Source organism: Vigna angularis, chromosome 8 (genome assembly GCF_016808095.1).
Source record: "Vigna angularis cultivar LongXiaoDou No.4 chromosome 8, ASM1680809v1, whole genome shotgun sequence".
Classification (NCBI taxonomy): domain Eukaryota; kingdom Viridiplantae; phylum Streptophyta; class Magnoliopsida; order Fabales; family Fabaceae; genus Vigna; species Vigna angularis.
In genome coordinates, this window is record NC_068977.1 from 25,493,918 (window position 1) to 25,515,407 (window position 21,490).

The window sequence follows — 21,490 nt, forward strand, 5'->3', positions numbered from 1 at the left end:
ATGATATTATGTTTATGGACGTTAAATTTTGTAAAAAGGAAAGCCCATGGGTTGGCCCTGACCTATAGGGCTTTAGGGGTTTTTAGTCCTGTGGGCTTTTCTAATAAAGAGTTTTTTTGGCCCTGTGGGCTTTTTTGGCCCCAACCCACATGGGCTAGGGCCAAATCTTATTAAAGGAGCTCATTTGACAGCTCTACTCAACACACTCTTTCACAGCCCTGCCTCTCTAGCTAAGGCAACTACGAAATTTATACAAGAAATACAGAACTTGGGTGCACCAGTGTGTGCAGATCTCATAGATGAAAAACACAACAACCTTCTTGACTATTCTTTCTTGAAACCTTTTTGATCTTGAGATCCTTCAAAATGTTTAGTTGATTGCTCCAAGAATGTCTCAAGACAACTCTTTGATGTGTTCTGTTGTTATTGTTTCACTTTTTTTTTCAGAAAAATAGAATCTACTTCATTATTGAAACAAGTTAGAACACATATATATACGATATACAAAAATTGATGGACTTAATCGATTAATCGATTAGGTTAATTCTTTAATCGATTAGGTCCAACTCTCTGTTTTAATCAATTAGGTTATTAAAACAAACAGTACAGTCCTGACTCACTTTAATTGATTGTGGACTTTGTTTAATTGATTAGTACAAAAGCATTTCACCATATTTATGCACTCTTGCTATCTCATGCAACTAAGACTCTATCATATATGAATTATGCATCCAAGACTCTATCCTATATGAGTTTAATTTTACCATACTTATTCTGGAAAGAAGTTCTAGTCCTTGTTCTTGAAAGAAGTTTCTAGTCCATAGAGTATGTGATATATAAGGCCATTGGCATTGTGATTCTTCACGGTATCAGCTTATCCGTTTGTGAATTTCACAGTTTTCATGACCATAATTTAAAAAATGATGCCAATTTATATCAAATTTATTCTGGTCTTAATTTTTGTTTGTTTGCTATCTCAGGATTACCATGTTTGTGCAAAAGGGGTGAGCTGCATGCAGAGGGAGAGGCTGGCACTTCTCCACTTAAAGGTTGGCTTTGTTGATAGATATGGCATGCTCTCGTTTTGGACCACTGCTAATTGCCAATGGAAAAGTATTGATGGCTTTATATTTTTATCTGAGGGGTTATTTGGAAAAGATTATGTTTATATATATGTGTGAGACATTTATGAGATATTGAGTTTTATCTCATATTCTACAGTATTTTTAATTCAAAATCTTAAAATAATAGTTTATAGATTTTTTTTGTCGACTTTCACTCATCTTATTTGAATTATTCTCTACAGGTATTGTCTGTAGCAACTTAACTCACCACATACTTGTACTTGATCTTCATGGTGATTGGTTTGCTATGGACGAGTTTTTTCTCAGTGGCATCATCAGCAACTCACTCATGGAGTTGCAACACTTAGAGGTTTTAAACCTCAGTTGGAATCAATTTCAAGGTATTCAAGTCCCATATTTCATTGCTTCTCTAAGAAATTTGAGATACCTTGATTTGTCAAATTCTGGTTTTGCTGGAAGAATTCCAAGCCAGTTTGGTCTTCTTTCACATTTGAATTACTTAAATCTTGAAGGGAATTCCCTGGAGGGTTCAATCCCTTATCAACTTGGAAATCTCTCCAAGTTGCAACATCTAGATCTTAAGGGTAACTCTTTAGAAGCAAATGTACCTTCTCAACTTGGAAAACAGTCAAACTTGCAGAAGCTTTATCTTGGATATGGTGGGACTCTCAAACTTCATGATGGAGGTTTTTGGTTGTCTAATCTCACTTCTTTGACCCATCTTGACTTAAGTTTGATGCTAATCTTAACAATTCTCATAGTTGGCTACAAATCATTGGAAATTTACAAAAACTCGGAGAATTAAGCTTGTCTGATTGTAGCCTTTCTGATCATTTCATCCATTTATTGAGCCCTTCAAAGTTCAATTCTTATGCTTCCCTTTCAGTCTTTGACCTCTCTTGGAACAAGTTTACATCATCCACGATATTCCATTTGGTGTCAAATATCAGTTACAATCTTTTTGAGCTTGACCTCTGTGGTAAGAACCTCTTGGAGGCTCCTGCATCAAATCATTTTGGTTTGATGATGCATTTTCTTGAGCGGCTAGATCTCTCCTCTAACAGACTTAAGGGTGGGGCGTTAGAATCCTTCATAGATAGGTGCACCTTACAATATTTAAACATATATGGAAACAATACGACTGAAGACCTTTCATCAATCGTTAATAACTTATCTGTGGTGGCTGTGTGAGGAACTCATTACGAGAGTTTTATCTAAGTTACAATCAATTGACTCGCTCCTTACCTGACTTTTCAATGTTCTCCAATTTGAAAATATTGGATCTTTCTGTGAACCGGTTGAGTGGAAAGATACCTGATAGTAGCAAATTTGCACCTCAGTTGGAGTCTCTATCACTTGAATCAAACTCATTGGAAGGTGGAGTTCCAAAATCATTGGGGAGCACATGTACTTTACGTTCGTTGCACCTTTCAAATAACAGTTTCAATGAAGAGCTTCCACTGATAATGCAAAACTTGTCAGGATGTGCTAGATTCTCACTGCAAGAGTTAGAACTGAGAATGAATCAAATCAAGGGTACACTTCCTGATTTCTCATTATTCTCTTCTTTAAAAACTTTATCTCTTGATGAAAACAGGCTAAATGGTAAGATTCCCAAAGATATTCGATTTCCTACTCAGCTGGAGACTCTCAAAATGAATTTGAACTCTTTGGGAGGTGTGATCAGTGACTTTCATTTTGCTAATATGTCAAAGTTGCAGTTGTTAGATCTATCAGACAACTCATTGGCTTTAGAATTTAGCCAAAACTGGACCCCGTCCTTTCAATTGGGTTATATACGGTTGAGATCTTGCAAGTTAGGTCCAACTTTTCCTAAATGTTTCCATACACAAAATGACATTGAAATTCTTTGACATTTCTAACTGTGGAATATCAGATTCTGTTCCAGAATGTTTTGGAGTAAAGTTGCAATACAAGGAATGACAAAAATGAATATTTCATTGAATAACATCAAAGGTACAATTCCAAATTTTCCCTTGGAGGTTACTCCTCATTTTGTAGTCCTTGCATCCAATCAGTTTGAAGGCCCTGTTCCACCATTTCTTAGGGGATCAGCATTTCTTGATCTATCTCAAAATAAATTTTCTGACTTTTCTTCTTTTCTTTGTGCAAATGGCACAGTTGAAGCTTTAGGCCAGCTTGACCTTTCAAATAGCCAATTATCTGGACAAATTCCAGATTGCTGGAACCATTTCAAATCATTGGCGTATTTAGATTTGAGTCACAACAATTTTTCAGGAATGCTTCCTACTTCAATGGGATCACTTGTTGAACTTCAAGCATTACTACTAAGAAACAATAGCTTAACCAAGGAGATTTCCTTCTCCCTAAGAATTGCATAAAGTTAGTAATGTTTGACTTGGGAGAAAATAGATTATCAGGAAGTATCCCTTCTTGGATTGGGGAAATATATCAAGATTTGAAAATATTAAGCTTCAGAAAGAATAACTTCTCTGGAAGTTTACCAGTTCAACTCTGTTACCTACAAGGCATTCAGCTCTTGGATCTCTCACTCAACAGTCTATCAGGAAGAATTCCCAAATGCTTAAAAAATTTTACTTCAATGACTCAAAAGACTTCATTAACAGATTATACACACACCAGGGGTATTCTGTCAGCATTAGATCGATTGGAAAGTACATGAACTACTATGATTTGTATTCATTGTTGACATGGAAAGGTGCAGATCATATATTCTTAAACAATGAGCTATTGCTGTTGAAAAGCATTGATCTTTCAAGCAACCAATTATCAGAAGAAATTCCAATTGAGATAGAGGATTTGTTTGAGCTCATATCATTAAATTTATCAAGAAACAATTTGACAGGAGAAATTCCCTTAACCTCACTTGAATTTCTTGATTTGTCAAGAAACCAGATATTCGGTTCAATTCCTACTAGTCTTACCCAAATTGATCGCCTTACCATGTTGGATTTATTTCATAATAATTTATCAGGGCAAATTCCAATTGGCACTCAACTACAAAGTTTTGAGGCTTCAAGTTATGAATATAATTCCAATCTTTGTGGGTAGCCACTTGACAAATTGTGTGGCGCAGAGGAACCACCACATGAAGCAAATGTTGATGAATCAAACGAAGATGAAAATTTTGTTGTCAATCGTGCATTTTATGTGAGTATGATACTTGGATTCATTACAGGCTTATGTGTAACTTTTGGCTTCATTTTGGTCAATATAGTCCATGGCGACAACTATATTTTAGGTTCTTGAACAACTTAACCGACAATATCTATCGCATGATCACAGTAAAAGTTCCCAGTTACAAGAGGTAGCTTAAAGGCTTGATGTTATATATTATCTTAGTCATTCCATATTTACGTTTTTTCCTTTCAATAGCAGTTATAATATATAGACTTTATAAATAATGTATAGTTCCTCTATATATTTTGTATGATTTGTCCTTTTTCTTAATCTTGAGTTTAGAGTTGTCAAAAGTAGATAAGAGTTTGACCAAATCTAATTTACCAAATTTAAATAAAAACACACGTCCTTTTTAGATTTCATTCTCACACCATGATGTTTTTTCTCTATGCAATTAATGTGAACCTAATGTTGGCTTAATGACAAATGGTGATTCAACTGCTGGATCATTGGTAAACAGTCATATATGCACATAGTTGGATCGATGTATCTAATTATTATTTTATAAAGTTAAGTATGTGATTTAATCTCAGCAGCAATTGGAACTTGATTCACAGAAGTATAATTTATTTTAAAGAACCTTCTATTAGCCACACGAACATAGCTTTAAGTTCGAATGATGAAAGAAGATGTAGTGAAAAGAATTGACATGGTCTGACTATGTTAAAGCATTAGAAATAGAAGTGACAGTCTAAGTCTGCTAAAGCATCATAAGAAGAAGTGGCGGTTTCTTGTTTGATATTTTATTTTCTTTGTTAGTCTTGGTTTAAAAAATAGCTTTTACATTTTGGATTATGGCGTTAATGGCTTGCTTTTTTTTTCTTATTTCATTTCAATTTACGCTTGAATTAAATATCCTTCAGTCAGGAACTCATATGTTAAATGCAAAATTGAGTCTCTAGTTTCGTATTTCACCTTTATATAAAAGGAAGAACTGAAATAGAAGCCAAAACATGCCCATTAAGAAAAGAAGGACTCACTTCATTGACAAACCTTATCATTAAATTTGTCAGGAGTTAGAAATTTGGCCTGTAGAAATGTTGCATGAAGATTTTAATTTCTACTTGCAAGGTTAGGTTGTTAAGGTTCATCAGTAAAGGAAACAAAGATTTACTTCCATACCGTAAGAAATCCTGATTTGTTCCTGAAAAAGAGATATGGCTTCCCAAAAGTCACACATTAGAATTCTCTTTTGAAATGCATTTTTGTGGTGCTTAGCTTCCTTGTCACTTTGGTTCTGAGATGATATCTCTGAAACCTGTTTGTCAACATGTTTAAAATGACGTGATAAGTTGTTGATGATGTAGATGCGGTAGGGAGCATAACTTGGTGTTTCTCCATTCAAAACTATAGGCTAGCTAATACTAGTACAAGAGTTCCCATAATAAGCACCGTAGTACATGATGAAGTTATATATTGATTATGTATAGATAGATGCAATTACAATTTTTATATATGTCGAGTAATATATTACTTTTTATCATTAACTTTGTTTCTTTTATAAAATACTTATATCAAAATTTTATTAAGCCAAATCATAAGGAGTTCTTTTTATCAACCAAAATAACAACACATGAACTACGTACCAATGAAAGAGAGAATACAAAAAATAGTTATTATTTTTCTTGATAATGGAGTGATTGATAAGTTTCTTCTTGCTTTATCTTTCTTTTCAACTTTATCAACAATGTATTATTTTCAAAGTTAGATGAAAGAAATGTAATTTTATTGATTCATTTCAAATTTTAGCCAACATTAAGTTTTGTTCGAAATCAATCTTAAAATGGAATTAATTCATTATCTTGATCCATTGAGGAAAGATATTAGTACAAGACAAGATTTTGAAGAAACTTTTTAACATGTAAAAATATACGATAATTCACATATATATATGTATACTTTTAGTTATATTTTTTTACTTACATATGTTTTATTTTTATTTATTAACTAGGGATATGTAAACCTACCAAGTTCAAAGAGATATATGGTTTCAAAGTCTAAGTTAAAAAATATCAAGTCAACACCAATTAAGATAGATTACAATTGTTTATTTATAACTACAATATTATAATATGTTTATATATGTTTGCTCCCTCAGCCTGTAAGACCCATGAAAAATATTTACCTTAATAGTAACAATTTTATTACTAGTAGTAATAAATTTCTTCATGAATGGAAAATATAATAAGTTTATAAAATGTAGAAAGCTAAATAAGAAATTTTGGTAGCTTAAATGGTAGAAAATTGTGGGAATTTCAAAAACATGGGTTCAAACTCTTTTCTACCTTTTTCTTTAAAAAAAAATTAAAATATTGATAGTGGATAAAACACTCTAGGTTTAAAGGCATTATTGAGGGATCCAATATGTCAAGTGGTGATTAAAATATTAATATAATAAAATAATATTAAAATAATAAATAATATTAAAAAATTGGTGAATGGTAAAATTTTTGGACTATAAGAAGAAAGAGTTAGGAAGAAATTTTTAGTTGCAAGAAGAGTAGAGGTTCTGGAGGGTTTTCGGGGAAACAAATTCTGAGCAAGAGATTAAGTCTGGAATAGAGGTAGGGGAGCTAACCTTTCTAAGCTTTTATATTATGATTTAGTATTGTTTTATTACTATTCGTGTCTTGAAATTCTGTGTGAATATTGTTAATGAAAAACATAGGTGCTTGTTATATATCTATCTATATTGAATTTCTGTGTTAATATTATATGTTGTTATTTTGAATCTGTAAATAAGAAATTTATTAAAACTAGTTGAGGAACACTTTGGCTAAGGAAAGACTTGGTACTTAAGTTGTCCATTGTGACGCATCTCTCTTTCCTGGAAGTCTACTCGACAAGTTTTTAACTTAAATCTTGTTGAACAGATTATGTACTGTTAAATTATTGTGCAATATATCTTGTTGGAATGAAAATTTCTAATGAATTCATGTTATTGTGGTACATATGGAATTATGAATTATAATTGTGATGGTAGGATAGAGGAATCTTAAAAACCGGAGTTGGTACATCCCTGGTCAAATCCAACAAGTTGTGACTAGTCATATGTACTAGCGTTTATGGTGAGTTTGATTCATCAAACATTTGATTCTTCTCCGGTGACCATTTATGGTGATATTTTAGTATTGTTAATTTATTTTGTGATATATTCATTTTGTATGATTTCTGCGATGATTGGATTTTATTGGATTTGAATTTATGCATCTGAACATGATATGAGTATTATGGGGAGATTTTGTAAGGGTATAATGTGAGTTGAGAAATATAAGCATGGTATGAGTCTTGTGGAGAGATTCATTAATGATATGGTATTTATGTATATGTTGATGTTGAAGGTCCTATAGTTGGAGATTATCCTGATACTCTAATAATCATCCAGTCTCAAGTAGAGAATGATGAATTATGTGGTGAGAGGGGCAGGAGGTTTTGGTCTATGTGTCGGTTTTGGACATAGTGTTGAGGACTAACCTTGTGGATGGTATGGAGTATTTTGGAAGTATATTTGTAAGAGGAAGTAGAAGTCATCACAAGTGCATAACCTCCCTTGACCGCTCATCAACATATCATCGAAATGAGTGTCTATTGGGTATTGTGGAATGAGTGTGTATTGGGTATTGTGGAATGAGTGTCTATTGAGTATTGTGGAACGAATGTCTATTAAGTATTGTGGGATGAGTGTCTATTAGTAATTGTGAGATGAATATCTATGATGCGATTGTTGTATGATGGTATGAGGGTGTCTGACATAATTATTATATGTGGTTTATTGAGTGTATCAAAGTAATGGATGAGTATCTATGATGCGATTGTTGTATGATGGTATGAGTATCTATGATACGATTATTGTATGATGGTATGAGCGTGTCTGACATAATTATTATATGAGGTTTGTTGAGTGTATCCGTAATTATGCATGTTTTATAAATGATTGGTTGCATGTTAGCTCACCCTACTTGTTTATGTTTGTGTATGTGCGATGATCGTATAATTCGTTATACGGGAGCAGATGGAGGAATGTCGTCTGATTCAGTGCCAATAAAGAAAGAGATAGAAGAATAAATTAGAAGAATTTGAGTTATATTTATGAGTTTATAGTTGAAATCTGAGTTTAAAACGTGTGAGATTAAGGGATGTTACCTTAAATGTAATGCTACAATATATTATTTATGAATTATCAAGTGTGAGATTAGGGAATGTTACACATCCTGTAGTCTTTTATACTAAATTTGTAACTCTTGTAAGAAATTTATATTTTCTTGGGTTGTTATAGTGTTTGAATGAATTTTAATTATAATGCAATGTAAATGCATAGTAGTTATTTATTTCATTTAGAACTAGTGTGATCTTTTATTTGTTTAAAAATTAATACAAGTAAAATCTATTATTTTATATAGATTTATAAATAGTAAAAACAAGGATAATAGTGATTATTAATGCATAAAAACGTGTAGTTTAAAATTACTATACTTTTTAAAATAATATTTTTATTCCTCAAATATTTTTATTATTAGTCTTTTACACAATTTAAATAAAAGCATTGATTAGAGATTTAAATATGTTCAAATGTTACGTAGATAATGAATATTTTATAAACTATTTGAAGATAAAATGAAAAGAAAACATGTATGTATGTAATTGTTTGAATGAATTATAAACAATTTAATATTGTAGTTTTTTTTATTAGTGCTTTATGCAAACTCTTGTATAGGTAAATTTTTTCTTGTACCCGTTGTAATATACTGACATATGAGCTTTGATATATAGACTTATTACTTTGTGCGTTGTATTTATTGTATTTGTTTATTAATTATAGTTTTAAAATGTGTTTACTAACTATTAATACTTTGGAATAAAAAAGTAACACTGAAGTAAGTATAATCCAGAAGATGAGTGTAGTAAGTGTAGTTGCACATTGGTTAAATCAAACAATTAAGTTTTTGTGCATAATTTGTATTTTGCACTAACAATAATTACATATATGCACTTAATCTCAAAACTGAAGGTTGTTGTGGAGATCCCAAAAACAATTAGTCATATATATTTTGAATTTAAAAAATTCTTGTGGTTTTTCAATTTATATATCTATTTCTTTTATGGTTTAAAATCATAATACTTGCTCACAATTCCACTTTGGTACAATTGGAACTGAAATACAAAACCTTATTTCATAAATTCAAGATCAAAGAGTTAAGTTTGCGAAAAATCATAGTCTTCATTGTAAGTTGTAGAAACTACAATTCTTGTAAAACACTTGATCGTCATTTCTAATGTGTGAGATAATTATTCTGCTAGAGTTACACATAACTCAAGATTTCGATATGATCATAAAAGCTTATCTACATTATCTTTTAAATTTCAGAAAGTATAACTATGTAGAAGTTAAATTTTGTATATATTTTACAATAGAATTATCAATATTAGACTTCAAGCCACATGTAGTTTTATCACTACATTCTACATACTTTCAAGAATAAGAAGATATACAAATTAGAATTTATATATGACTATATAAAAATATGACATATGTTTTCATAGGTTGAAATTCTTTAAAGAAAAGTGTAATCTCGAGATTATTTTTAAAATGTGGAAATACAAGAAAAAATGTGTGAAGGTGCAGGGAGAAACAGTTCTTGTAGAACACATCGTTGCTGTGAAGATTAGAAGATACGAAGAAAAAAATTGTTTCATACTTTCATTTGCATGTGACTTCGTTCCATCTTTCTTCATAGTTTTATTAGTCAGAATTTGGTTTTCAAATATTTAGGAGATTGATCCTCCAAAATAATATTGGTTTCTCTGAGCAGTTATCTATATTTCCTATCTTGCCGCTTGACTTTGATATTGCTAGTTCTGGAAGTTCTGGAAGTGCTGATTCTGTTGAGTTGTAGTCGCAGAAAGAACAGAGGAATGATTCTTCCTTTTTGAACCATATTCTATCACATTTTATCAAATAGTGTACTCTGCTGATATGTCACAAGTAATTCACTTGAAAGTTATAACTAACATTTGAGAGTGTCCTCTTTAGTTGTTATTAGGTTCGGCTAACCCAAGTTCTTTTTAAATATTTTAAAAAGAATCTGAAATATTTTAAAATGAATTATCAAGAAATTTAATAATTAATAGATTATTTGCCAAGTGACAAAAGAAATTCATGTCGTGCAATTCTTCAACTTACAATCGAATTTCAATGTAATTCATACCATCATACTCTGATTAAGTTTAAGGCAAAAAATTTCTAAAGTAATTAACGTAAAACTAATTAATACATGAACCCTTTTAATCACATGCAAGAGATGAAGGTAGAAAAGAACAAAAACACATAATGTATTAGTTTTCCATAATCAAAGAACATGACTCAAAATAATTATGTCATTTCTAACGTTTTGAAGATTCATCAAATTATTGTATGATAGTAACTTCACAGGAAAGGCTTAAGATATAAACAAAGTATTTAGAAAAAAAAAGATCACAATCACAATAGGCTTCCTGAACAACCATTACAAAATAAAAATTGAGAAGAAAGAAACATTTAAAGAAAATAAATGTTTAGAAATCTTCCTCAGTTATCGATCTCCAGAGTACCTCTTTCCTCTGTTTTCTTTATGTCCTTTGAGCATGATACCCTCACAATCATTCTAATCTTCAACAACAATTCCATTTTTTCACTTACACTCCTATAATCCAGATTTCCTCTGCCAAAAATTAAGCAAATAATATTAATTTCCCCAGAAATAGAAACAATGAAAAAATAATATTAATTTCCCCAGAAATAGAAACAATGAAAAGATAACGTAAAAAAACAGAAATTCAAAAAAAATTCATATTAAAATGCAAAGAAATAGAAAACTCCAATAATTTAAGTCACTACTAATTAAATTCTTTCAATTTATTTTATACTTTGTAAAAAAGATCATTTGTCATAAAATAATTATCTTGTATGATTATCAAGACAAATAAAAAAAAATTGTTTGTAGAAGTCAAAGTAAGACTAGAAATCTTCAAATTCATATTGAAGATTTTAACTTGAATTACAAACTTACCATTTACTATAAAATATGTATTTATAGAAATAATTGTATCTATCATCCATGAAACTAATATTGTAATGTTTAAACATACAAAAGAAAAACCAACTTATTATGAGAATGTCACAAACAATTTTGAGACATGATTGAAAGAGATAAAAATAAAGAAACTGAAAATATGTCTTATGCTAACGATTTTTTATTATTTTGTTGTATGCATAGACATTAGTTATTATCTTTAAGTAATATTTTTTCAAATACATCGTTAATCTTTCAATAAATTTCTTTTTATCTAATAAAAAATCGATTTAACCATAATATTTTTGTAATTGTTATTATTTGGAAATGTGAATCATATGACAAGAAAATCATTAATCAAATTTAGAAATCAAAATAATTAATTATGTAGATATCAATTAGAAATTATTAGTATTTAAAATAGTCTTTTTTATAAATAAAAAATTATAATTAATTTGTTAATTAGACTTAAATTGATCATTGTCATTAGCTATCAAAGTTTTACATATTTAATATTATTAATTTTAAATTAGTCTCTAATTTTAAATTAAAAACTAATTTAATGAAAAAAAACTTAATAATAATAATAATAATAAAACAAAAAAAAATCAAATTTTAACACAAGGTTAAAATAATGTTACCTGCAGCTATGTTTTGTAGCAGATTCTGAAAACTTTCACTGTTGTCATGACATAAAGAGTGTCTCCTAAATTATTTAAGAACTTGAAATATGCATGACGCCAAGAATGTACTATTAAGATTGAGCCAAACACTCCCCAAAAGCTTATAGCAAAACCAATTGTCATACTTATATAATATTCATGATTGAAAACCCCATCCTCTTGAAATTTAACAATTGGTTGTTGTCTTGGTTCTCCATCAATACACAATTTCTCTAATGGTAGTCCACAAAGATCGGTATTATCTTCATATTTTGATGCATCGAAACTCTGTAATTGTGTGCCAATTGGAATTTTTCCAGATAAATAATTATGTGACAAATCTAACAGAGTGAGTCGATCAATTTGAGCAAGACTTGAAGGAATAGAACCAACAAGTTGGTTTTGTGACAAATCAAGAAATTCAAGTGATGTTAACTTTCCAACGTTTGAAGGAATTTTTCCTGTCAATTGGTTTTTTGATAAATTCAATGACACCAATCCAAATAAACCCTCTATTTCTTTTGGAATTTCTCCTGATAATTGATTGCTGGAGAGATCAATGCTTTTTAAAAGTGATAATCCCATGTCTGTGAACATTTGTTCTGAACCTTTCCACATCAAGATTGCATTCAAATCATATGAATAGTCACCTGAGCTAAAACTAGTGTTGACCAAATAATAATGACTTTCATAATCTCTCAAAGAAGTCATTTGAGCCATTGAGGAAAAGTTTTTTATGCATGTAGGAATTTCTCCAGATAGATTGTTTTGCGAGAGATCTAAGAGTTGAATGCGTTTTAGATAACAAATTTGTAACGGTAAACTCCCACGGAAATAGTTGCTTCTTAAGCTTAAAAATTGCAACTGCGATAATTCGTTCCCGATCCAATTTGGGATAGATCCTGATAATCTATTTTCTGCTATGTCTACCATCACCAACTGTGTGCAATTCTTCAAGACGGAAGGGATTTTACCTGTTAAATTATTGCTTCTCAATAACAAAACTTGAAGTTCAAGGAGTGATCCCATTGAAGAAGGAATCTCTCCTGAAAACTTGTTCTGACTCATATTTAAGTAAACCAATGACTTAAAATGGGTCCAACAGTCTGGAATTTGTCCAGAAAACTTATTATTTGAAAGGTCTAATTGGTATAAATTTTCAGCTACACCACTTGAGCACAAAAATGAAAAAGAATTTGTGAATTTATTGTTTGATAGATCAAGAAATATTGAGCCTCGTAAAAATGGTGGAACATGACCTTCAAATTCATTTGATGCAAGACTAAGAGAATGATAATAATTCTCTATTGGCAAATTTGGAATCGTACCTTGTAAATTATTGCATGAAATATTAATACTCATCTGATTTGACAATCCAAATTTGGTCCAAAACCATTTTGGAACGGTACCTGATATTCCACTGTTTGAAATGTCAAGGTATTGAAACTCGTTTTGTTTCTCTAGCCATTTGGGAAACAATGGACCAAGCTTGCAAGACCTCAATTCTATAGTATTTAATTGAAAAGTTGAAGCCCAATTTTGACTAACTTCTAACGTCAATGAGTTATCTGACAACGTCAATATCCTTAACTTTGTCATATTATAAAAATGAGAGTCAGTTAACACACCTTTCAAAGAGTTTGACGTCAAGTATAATACCTCAAGTTCTGCTGGAAATCGAAGATCTTCAGAAATTGTCCCATTTAGCTTGTTAATATGAAGGAACAATGCTTTTAATGATGGGAACATTGTGGCGAGGTTGCTAGGCAAAGTACCACTAATTTGATTCATACTCAGATCTAAATGTTGCAATGAGTATCTAGAACATCCAGACAAATGATTAAATATCACGGTTAGATCTTCACTCAACTTGTTCAAAGTTAAATCCAATAACTCCAATGTACATATGCTTCCAAATGATTTTGGAACACCACCTTCTAAAGAGTTAAAGCTAACTGACAACTGCTCCAAATGAGATGGCAACCTAGTGCCTTCAGGTATCTTCCCACTCAATTGATTGTCAGAAAGATCCAATATCTTTAAAGATGAGAACACTGAAAGGTCGGATACGGTGCCTTTGATTTGATTGTTTCTCAAACTCAACTCTTGTAGTGAGTATCTAGAACATCCAGACAAATGATTAAATATCACTGTTAGATCTTCACTCAACTTATTATCAGACAAATCCAATAACTTCAAAGTACATGAGCTCCCAAATGATTTTGGAACACCACCTTCTAAAGAGTTAGATCCAATTGACAACTGCTCCAAATGAGATGGCAATCTAGTGCCTTCAGATATCTTCCCACTCAATTGATTGTCAAAAAGATCCAACTTTTTTAAATTTGAAAATGCTGAAAGGTCAGGTAGGGAGCCTCTGATTTGGTTGTGTGTCAAACTCAACTCTTGTAGTGAGTATCTAACACAAGCACTGGAGAAATTATAAAGAATTGACGAAAGGTCTTCGGTCATATTGTTTCGAGACATGTATAATGAACGTAGGGTGCATATATTCATGAATGATTTCAAATCTTCACCCTTGAACACATTTCCAGACAGGTAAAGGTGCTCAAGCGAATTCATGGCCAAGCCAAAATGATTTGATGTCAAACCCTTCAAGAGGTTCCAACTAAGGTCAAGCTCAACAAGGTTGGAAGTGGTGTTTGACAGCCACGGGAATATCATCGGTTGTGTGAAGGAGTTACTAGAAAGATCAAGGACAGATAGAGAAGTAGAAAAATTGAAGTTCGAAGGGTTGAATGAAAGGAGGAAATGATCGGAAAGTCCACATTCAATTAAACTCAGTTCTCTTAGTTTTGGTAGCTTGGCAATGGTTCGAAGGCAGCTAGGAGAACTGTTAAAATTAGATATGGAAATGAAGGAAAGATGGGTTAAAGAATTAAGATTAGATAACCATTGATCACTACTGACAATTTTGAGAGCACTATCATATCCTCCAAGATAGAGTTTATTCAAATTTGAAAGGTTTCCTAGTTGGAAAGGAATGTATCCTTCAAAAGAATTGTAGCTGAGATCAAGATACCGCAGCCGAGAGTGATTTCCGATCTGAGATGGCACACTTCCCTCAAAAGAATTGTAGCTTAGATCAAGATACTCCAACCGATAGAGATTTCCAAGTTCACGAGGTATTGAACCATTCAGATAATTATTATCAGCAAGATTCAAATATTTCAAATGAGAAAGAGAACTTATCTGAGTTGGAATTTGTCCGCTAAAATGACATGAAGAGAGATCAAGATATCTCAAGTTGGTAAGAGAGCCAAGAAACTCTGGAATATTAGTGTCTCGAAAATAATTGAAACTGAGGTTCAAATACTGTAAGTGTCGTAACTCCATTAACGACTTGTGGATCTCTCCGCTGATGTAACGCCAAGAGCCTGCATAATAACCGCCAAGAGAAAAATATTCATTATACTGTCCAGAAAGGTGGAGGCTTATAATATGAGCGGTGAGGTTGGTGCAGCGAATCCCCTCCCATTGGCAACAGTCGGGAGTGGTCCAAGAGGAGAGCATGCCGTTGTGATCAACAATGGCAGCCTTGAATTGAAGGAGTGCTTCCCTCTGTTTTGGAAGGCATCTGATATGGTGTTGTCCATAAGCAACCTGCAACACCACACTCATCACAAACATAAACATCTTTACTTTCAGATTCTTCATGATGATGAAATAGAGAGAGTGAATAGTATAGAATTAGATTGATATGTGTTGTGAATTAAGCACTCCCAATACCCACATTTATACTCACACCGACTCATTAATTACCTATACTGCTGTTCTAAGTCATCGTCGTGTTTGCCTGTTTTCCATTTTTTTATTCATCATATCAACTAATTTTTGTGGTCCATAAATAACTTCTTAGAGACAAAATATTATATGAAAATAGATACAGTTATAAATTCGTATATTGTCTGTGATTTTTTTTACAAAATTCATAAAATATATATTTTTCTTTAAGGATATTTAAAAAAAATTGTAAGTCCAGCTAAATATTAAGAAAATATTTTAATAGTGAAAGCTTATGTCACCATTTCTATCTTGTTCCTATAATATTGTCATCTCATATTACTAGCAAATGATTTTGTTAAGTAAATTAGTTTGGGGTAATGGGACAAAATGTAAAAAATATTGCCAAATTAAAAAGGAAAACTTTTCTTCAACAACACATTTTTGACAACAATTTGACAACAACACATGTCTCACTGTCATTGGTTATTTTTATTAAATTTTCTTTACAGATTCATTTTGTTTTGGAGGGCATTTTTGGAATAATTTTCAGAAACTTTTTGGCGCTTTTTAATTTCTGAAACCTAACCTTGCGAAAGTCTCTTTCCTCCTTTTCGAAACTCTCTTTCCCCCTTTTCGAAACTCTCTCTCCCCCTTTTCGAAACTTTCTCTCCCCCTTCACCGAAAGATCCTTCAAAACTCTATCTCCGTCATTGAAGTTCCTTCCTTTGAAACTCTCTCCGTCATTGAAGTGGTGTCTCTGTCCACCGTTGTTCGTCCGTCGCTTGGGTCCACCAGTGTCTTTGGAGGAAGTCGTCTCTCTCTCTCTCTACGCCATTGAAGTGCTTTCTGTGCGCCATTTCTCCAAAGCTCTCGTTTTTCCTCTGGCACCGTTGTTCCTTCGTCGCTTAGGTGCATTGTTCCTTCCTCTTTGGTTACAAGTGCATCATTCCTGTTTGAAGGGTGCATGACCTCACCTCTCGACCTAGAAACACCTTTACTTGGTCTTCCATCCACATAGGATTGACCAAACTTGAAATTTCTTGTTATGGACACCTTAAACCATGGCCAACCAGGGGGATCAATCCATAAAAACTTGAAAACACAGTCGTCAGGACTGTTGGGGAGTGCTTCAGCCATGTCTGGGTAGCACTCCTTAACTTTTGGTACAAAAGGGGATTTTTCCACTGGTAATCGATTACAGGGTCCCTGTAATCGATTACAAGTGCATCAATCATGTGTCAATGGTGCAGAACCTTACCTCTCAACCTATAAACACCCTTCGTTGGTCTTTCATCTACATAGGACTCACCAAAGTTGAAATTGCTTGTTGTGGACTCCTTAAACCATGACCAACAGGGGGGATCAATCCACAAAACCTTGAAAACATAGTCGTCAGGACTGTTGGGGAGTGCTTCGGTCATGTCTGGGTAGCACTCCTCAACTTTTGGTACACAAGGGGATTTTTCCACTGGTAATCGATTACCAGCTCCCTGTAATCGATTACAACAACATTAGTCCTGTGTCAATGATGACGAACAAACAATGATCATGCACCTCACCTCAGTTGGAGAAAACCACCTAAATGGACATTTTTTTTAAAGAAATCAATGACCTAACTTCATTATTGGTGCAGGGAGCACACCCAATAACATTTAACTCACTCACTCATCTCAAAAAATGAAAAATTCAACAAAAATAGAGAATGGGGAGTAATGTTCATCTAGTAGGGAGTACAGTTGAAGTTTCTGTACAAAATACCCATTTTCCTTTGGTAATCGATTACAGGGGTCTTGTAATCGATTACCAGATGGGTAGTTTGCACAGAAACTTCAACTGTATTCCCGAGCTAGATGAACACTGCTCCCCAACTCTGTTTTTCTGACCTTTGCTACTTGTTTTGTTCTTAAATTTCTCCACCGAACTCCAAATGACTTGATTCTTATTTTTTTGGAATCTAGACTCAAAGAGCTTTCCAACAAAACAAGAATCAACTCATTTGGAGTTCGGTGGAGAAAGTTTTGAGGAAAACAACCAGCAAAAGTCAGAGGTGGTAGAAATATATAAAATGTTAACTTTAAGGAATTAACTGCACCTACTCAGATGTCCAAAAATTATAAATTAGTAGTCATTGGAAAATTTTTTGAGTCTACTATCTAATAAAAAAAGAATCACATCATTTGGAGGTCTGTGGAAAACTTTATGATTAAAATTGTCAACAAAGGTCAAAGTTGACAGCATGTTATCTTATACGTATATCTTTCCCTCTTAGAGCATGGGGAGTATTGTTCATCCAGGTGGGGAGTACAGTTGAAGTTTCTGTACAAATAACAATTTTTTCTATGGTAATCGATTACAAGACTCCATAATCGATTACCAGAGAAAAAAATTGTCATTTGTACAGAAACTTGAACTGTACTCCCCACCTGGATGAACAACACTCCCCAGGGTCATTTTTCTGTCCCTATGGGTGATTTTTTTCTATTTTTGTCACTGTAATTGATTGACAGGGGCTTTTATAGGTGTTTAAACCAAGGTAGTTCAACTGGACTCCCCATGATGGTTTTGCCTGTGTTTTTGGTGACTTTTTTCCAATTTTTGAGATGGTTGAGTGAGTTTAATGGTGATGTGTATCAAATCCATTAACATTCTATGATGAGAACATATTTTGGTTCAATCCATGAATATTAACATTGAAAAAATATGTTGTGAATTGTAAATGTTCAATACAATCTATTACAATAATTTTTTAAAATATTAACGTCAGCATGATTGGAAAGTGGACATTCCATAATTTTATCAAGTAGACATTCCTCTCCTCATGAGTCAATCTTCCATTCAAAACATCAACAAACTTGGTTTTGAAAGAATGTTGCACACACAACTGCATAAAAAAAATTCATGTTAGAACAATCCAAAAAATAATTAACAAAACAAGAAACACAAATTGGCAAAGAGGAAAGGGGAAAGGCTAAATGGAAAATGGGAAAGAGGAAGTGAAAAAGGGGAAAGGGAAAACGCGAAAGGGAAAAAGGAATAGTGGAGATATCTTGCTCTCATAACCGAAGTCACCGGAGTTTTCCATTTCCCACAACAAAATCAATATAAAGGAGAACATTGTTTCTCGCTAGGTTGCCTCGCCGAAGAAGATGAAGCTAAAATAAATAGAAACGAAAGAGAAAAAGAAAGCTTGAAGGGAGAAAGGAGAGAGCTTGAAGAGAGAAAGGAGAAGGCTTGAAGAGAGAAAAGTGAGCTTTAAGAGAGAAAGGAGAAAACTTGAAGAGAGAAAGGAGAAAGCTTGGAGAGAGAAAGGAGAGGGAATGATGACAGAGGTTAAAGAGAGGATGAAAATGGAGTAAGGGAAAAGGAAAAACGGGGAAATGGAAAATGGGAAATGGAAAATGGGAAACGGAAAATGGAAAGGAAAAAGAAAATACCTTGTTACCGGAGCTTTCCATTGCTTCACCGGAGTCTCGCCGGAGAAGATGAAGCTTCCTTCGTGAGAGAGAAAGAGAGAAAGAGAGAAAGGAGAGAAAACACACACAAAATGAAAACCAAAATGCAACAGTGGAGAAGAATGAAAACAAAAATGAGAGGGACATTTTCGGAAGCCAAATTCATTGTCAACTTTAACGAAAAAAAAATATTTAAAATATTCCAATAGCCTTTTGACACGTAACGTTGTCGAATTTTTGTCAAAATTGCGTTGTTAGAATATCACGATCGAATTAAAAAGGAAACATCAATAAATATAGTCATTATTGGAAAATTAGACATTGGTCTTTATTCAAATAAAATGACAAGGGAACCTTTGTCACTTTTCCACCTTTGTCACTTTCCTCATTATCAATGGTGGGAAATTTTTTGGGACAATAATTCTATTCCAATCAATTGACTTATCCGAAGACTTGTGAAAACAAAGGTAACTAACATGAAATTGGAATTTTTAGATTAAACTTCAAATTTATATAAAAAATAATCGATCAAATGTTAATAGTGAAAGAATTATAAGTCAATATTCTAAAGATAATAAAATTTAAAAAGTACTCTGCAAATGCATTTCGCAAGGCAATTGATTTTTTAACAAGTTGTAATATTTGCAATAGCTTCTTTTATGAATAGCAAGATGGTTAATTTGACATAGGAAGAGTTCAAATTAAGACAGTCCAACAGTTTACAAATGGCTAAAAAAATAACGTTATTTATTTTTATGTAGAACTAAAACATTATATAAAATAAATACCATTAGAAAATTTTATATTTTGTGTGATTTTTTATAAAAAATGTTGAAATTATTCTTTTTTATTTTTTTTATTAATTTTTTAAGTTCTACGAAATTTTTTTATTTAAATAATAAAAATCCAGATACGTTATAAGTTCGCTATGGTAAATTGTCTTAGTTACAAACTATAAAGAAGTATTGACAAATAAAAAAGGAAATATCTTTTTTCTAAGAGAACAAAATATAAATTAATTAATATTTAAGACAACAACAACAATTCTTTGTTACTTTTTCAAATATGAAAATTCGTAAACCTTGTGAATTTCTACTGTAACAATGATTTAAAAGTGATATTTGTAGAAATTTTCTATTTTTCATCATTTGTTTTACATGTAAAATTACTAATTAAACACGGGATGGTATATTTTTAATTTTAACTATTTTTACATTATATTTGAATATTTTAGTTTATAAGTGTTATATTTCCCGTTCAAATGACAGTGTTTTTCTTTTTTGTAGTCATAAATGTGAGGGTCATTATACACTAATACTTTTCATTGTTTGTCATATCATACTTATGTGATAGGTTTATTTTACAATTTGTTGGAAGTCCCATATCGACTAGAGATAAGGCCAAATTATAATATATAAGTGAGGTGCAAACCTCACTTTACAAGTCAGTTTTCTGGGGTTGAATTAAACTTAAAGTCCACTACTAACATGGTATCAGAGTCATAGTTAGAGCCTATTCTAGCGGGTTGTGGGGTTGAGTTAGACTTAAAATCCACTTCTAATACAAATATTTAATTAACTTCGGATAAAATTTATTGTGGATTATTGTTTTTCTTTTAAAAATACAATATCTATTCAATTTACATAAAGTAATAACTTAATTTACGTTATGCATAAAATAAACTTCAAATTATATGGCATCTACAATGAAATTGTTATCAAATGAAATGTTATCGCTTTTATAGAATGAACACAAATTTGGTATTTGTAGAATAAAAATAAATTGTAGCTGCACCCCATGCATAGTTAATAACTTATTCAATAATTTATACATTAATGATTTCTTTATGATCATTGATAACGGTTGAAATATCGTTATTTTATACTTAATTTTGATATTTAAAACACTCTTTATGACTTAGAAACTAGCTTGAAATCATGATTTTGCTTAAGTTGTGAGAATAAGAGAGTTGAAGGTGGTATTATTGGTTTTATGCTTGGTTTTCCTTGTTTTGACAAGAATTAAGATGAATTGGATGAAGAAGTTGAAGTAGCAAATAGTTGAAATGCAGAAAAGTCAACCAGAGTGCCGAAAAGTCAATCAGAGTGCAGAAAAATTAACGCTGAGCGCCAGTTTAGTGCCGCAACCACTGTCTCACGCCTGAGTGCCACCGTTGAGCATTAGTTTAGTGCTGCAACCACCGTTGGGCACCCTTGTTGAAGACGCTGACAAGTATACCAAATCGTTCAAGTAATAAAACCGGTAAGATCGGATATCATTTCCCAAGAGACTCATGTCACCAATTAATCGTG

General features: G+C 32.1%; 2 protein-coding genes across 2 annotated transcripts; one reads left to right on the forward strand and one right to left on the reverse strand.

The window, feature by feature from the left end:
* The first annotated feature begins 2,341 nt into the window (after positions 1–2,341).
* On the forward strand, positions 2,342–3,448 carry LOC128193779 (receptor-like protein EIX1). The gene is made up of 2 exons (XM_052867881.1): positions 2,342–2,901; positions 2,983–3,448. Exons 1-2 carry the CDS (start codon positions 2,342–2,344, stop codon positions 3,446–3,448), a joined length of 1,026 nt encoding a protein of 341 aa, XP_052723841.1.
* Positions 3,449–10,599: 7,151 nt separating this feature from the next.
* Positions 10,600–15,690, reverse strand: LOC108321232 (receptor-like protein EIX2). The gene is made up of 2 exons (XM_052867948.1): positions 11,959–15,690; positions 10,600–10,966 (listed from the first exon to the last, which is right to left on the reverse strand). The coding sequence occupies exon 1, from the start codon at positions 15,655–15,657 to the stop codon at positions 11,965–11,967; it is 3,693 nt and encodes a 1,230-aa protein (XP_052723908.1). The 5' UTR covers positions 15,658–15,690; the 3' UTR covers positions 10,600–10,966; positions 11,959–11,964.
* Positions 15,691–21,490: the final 5,800 nt, after the last annotated feature.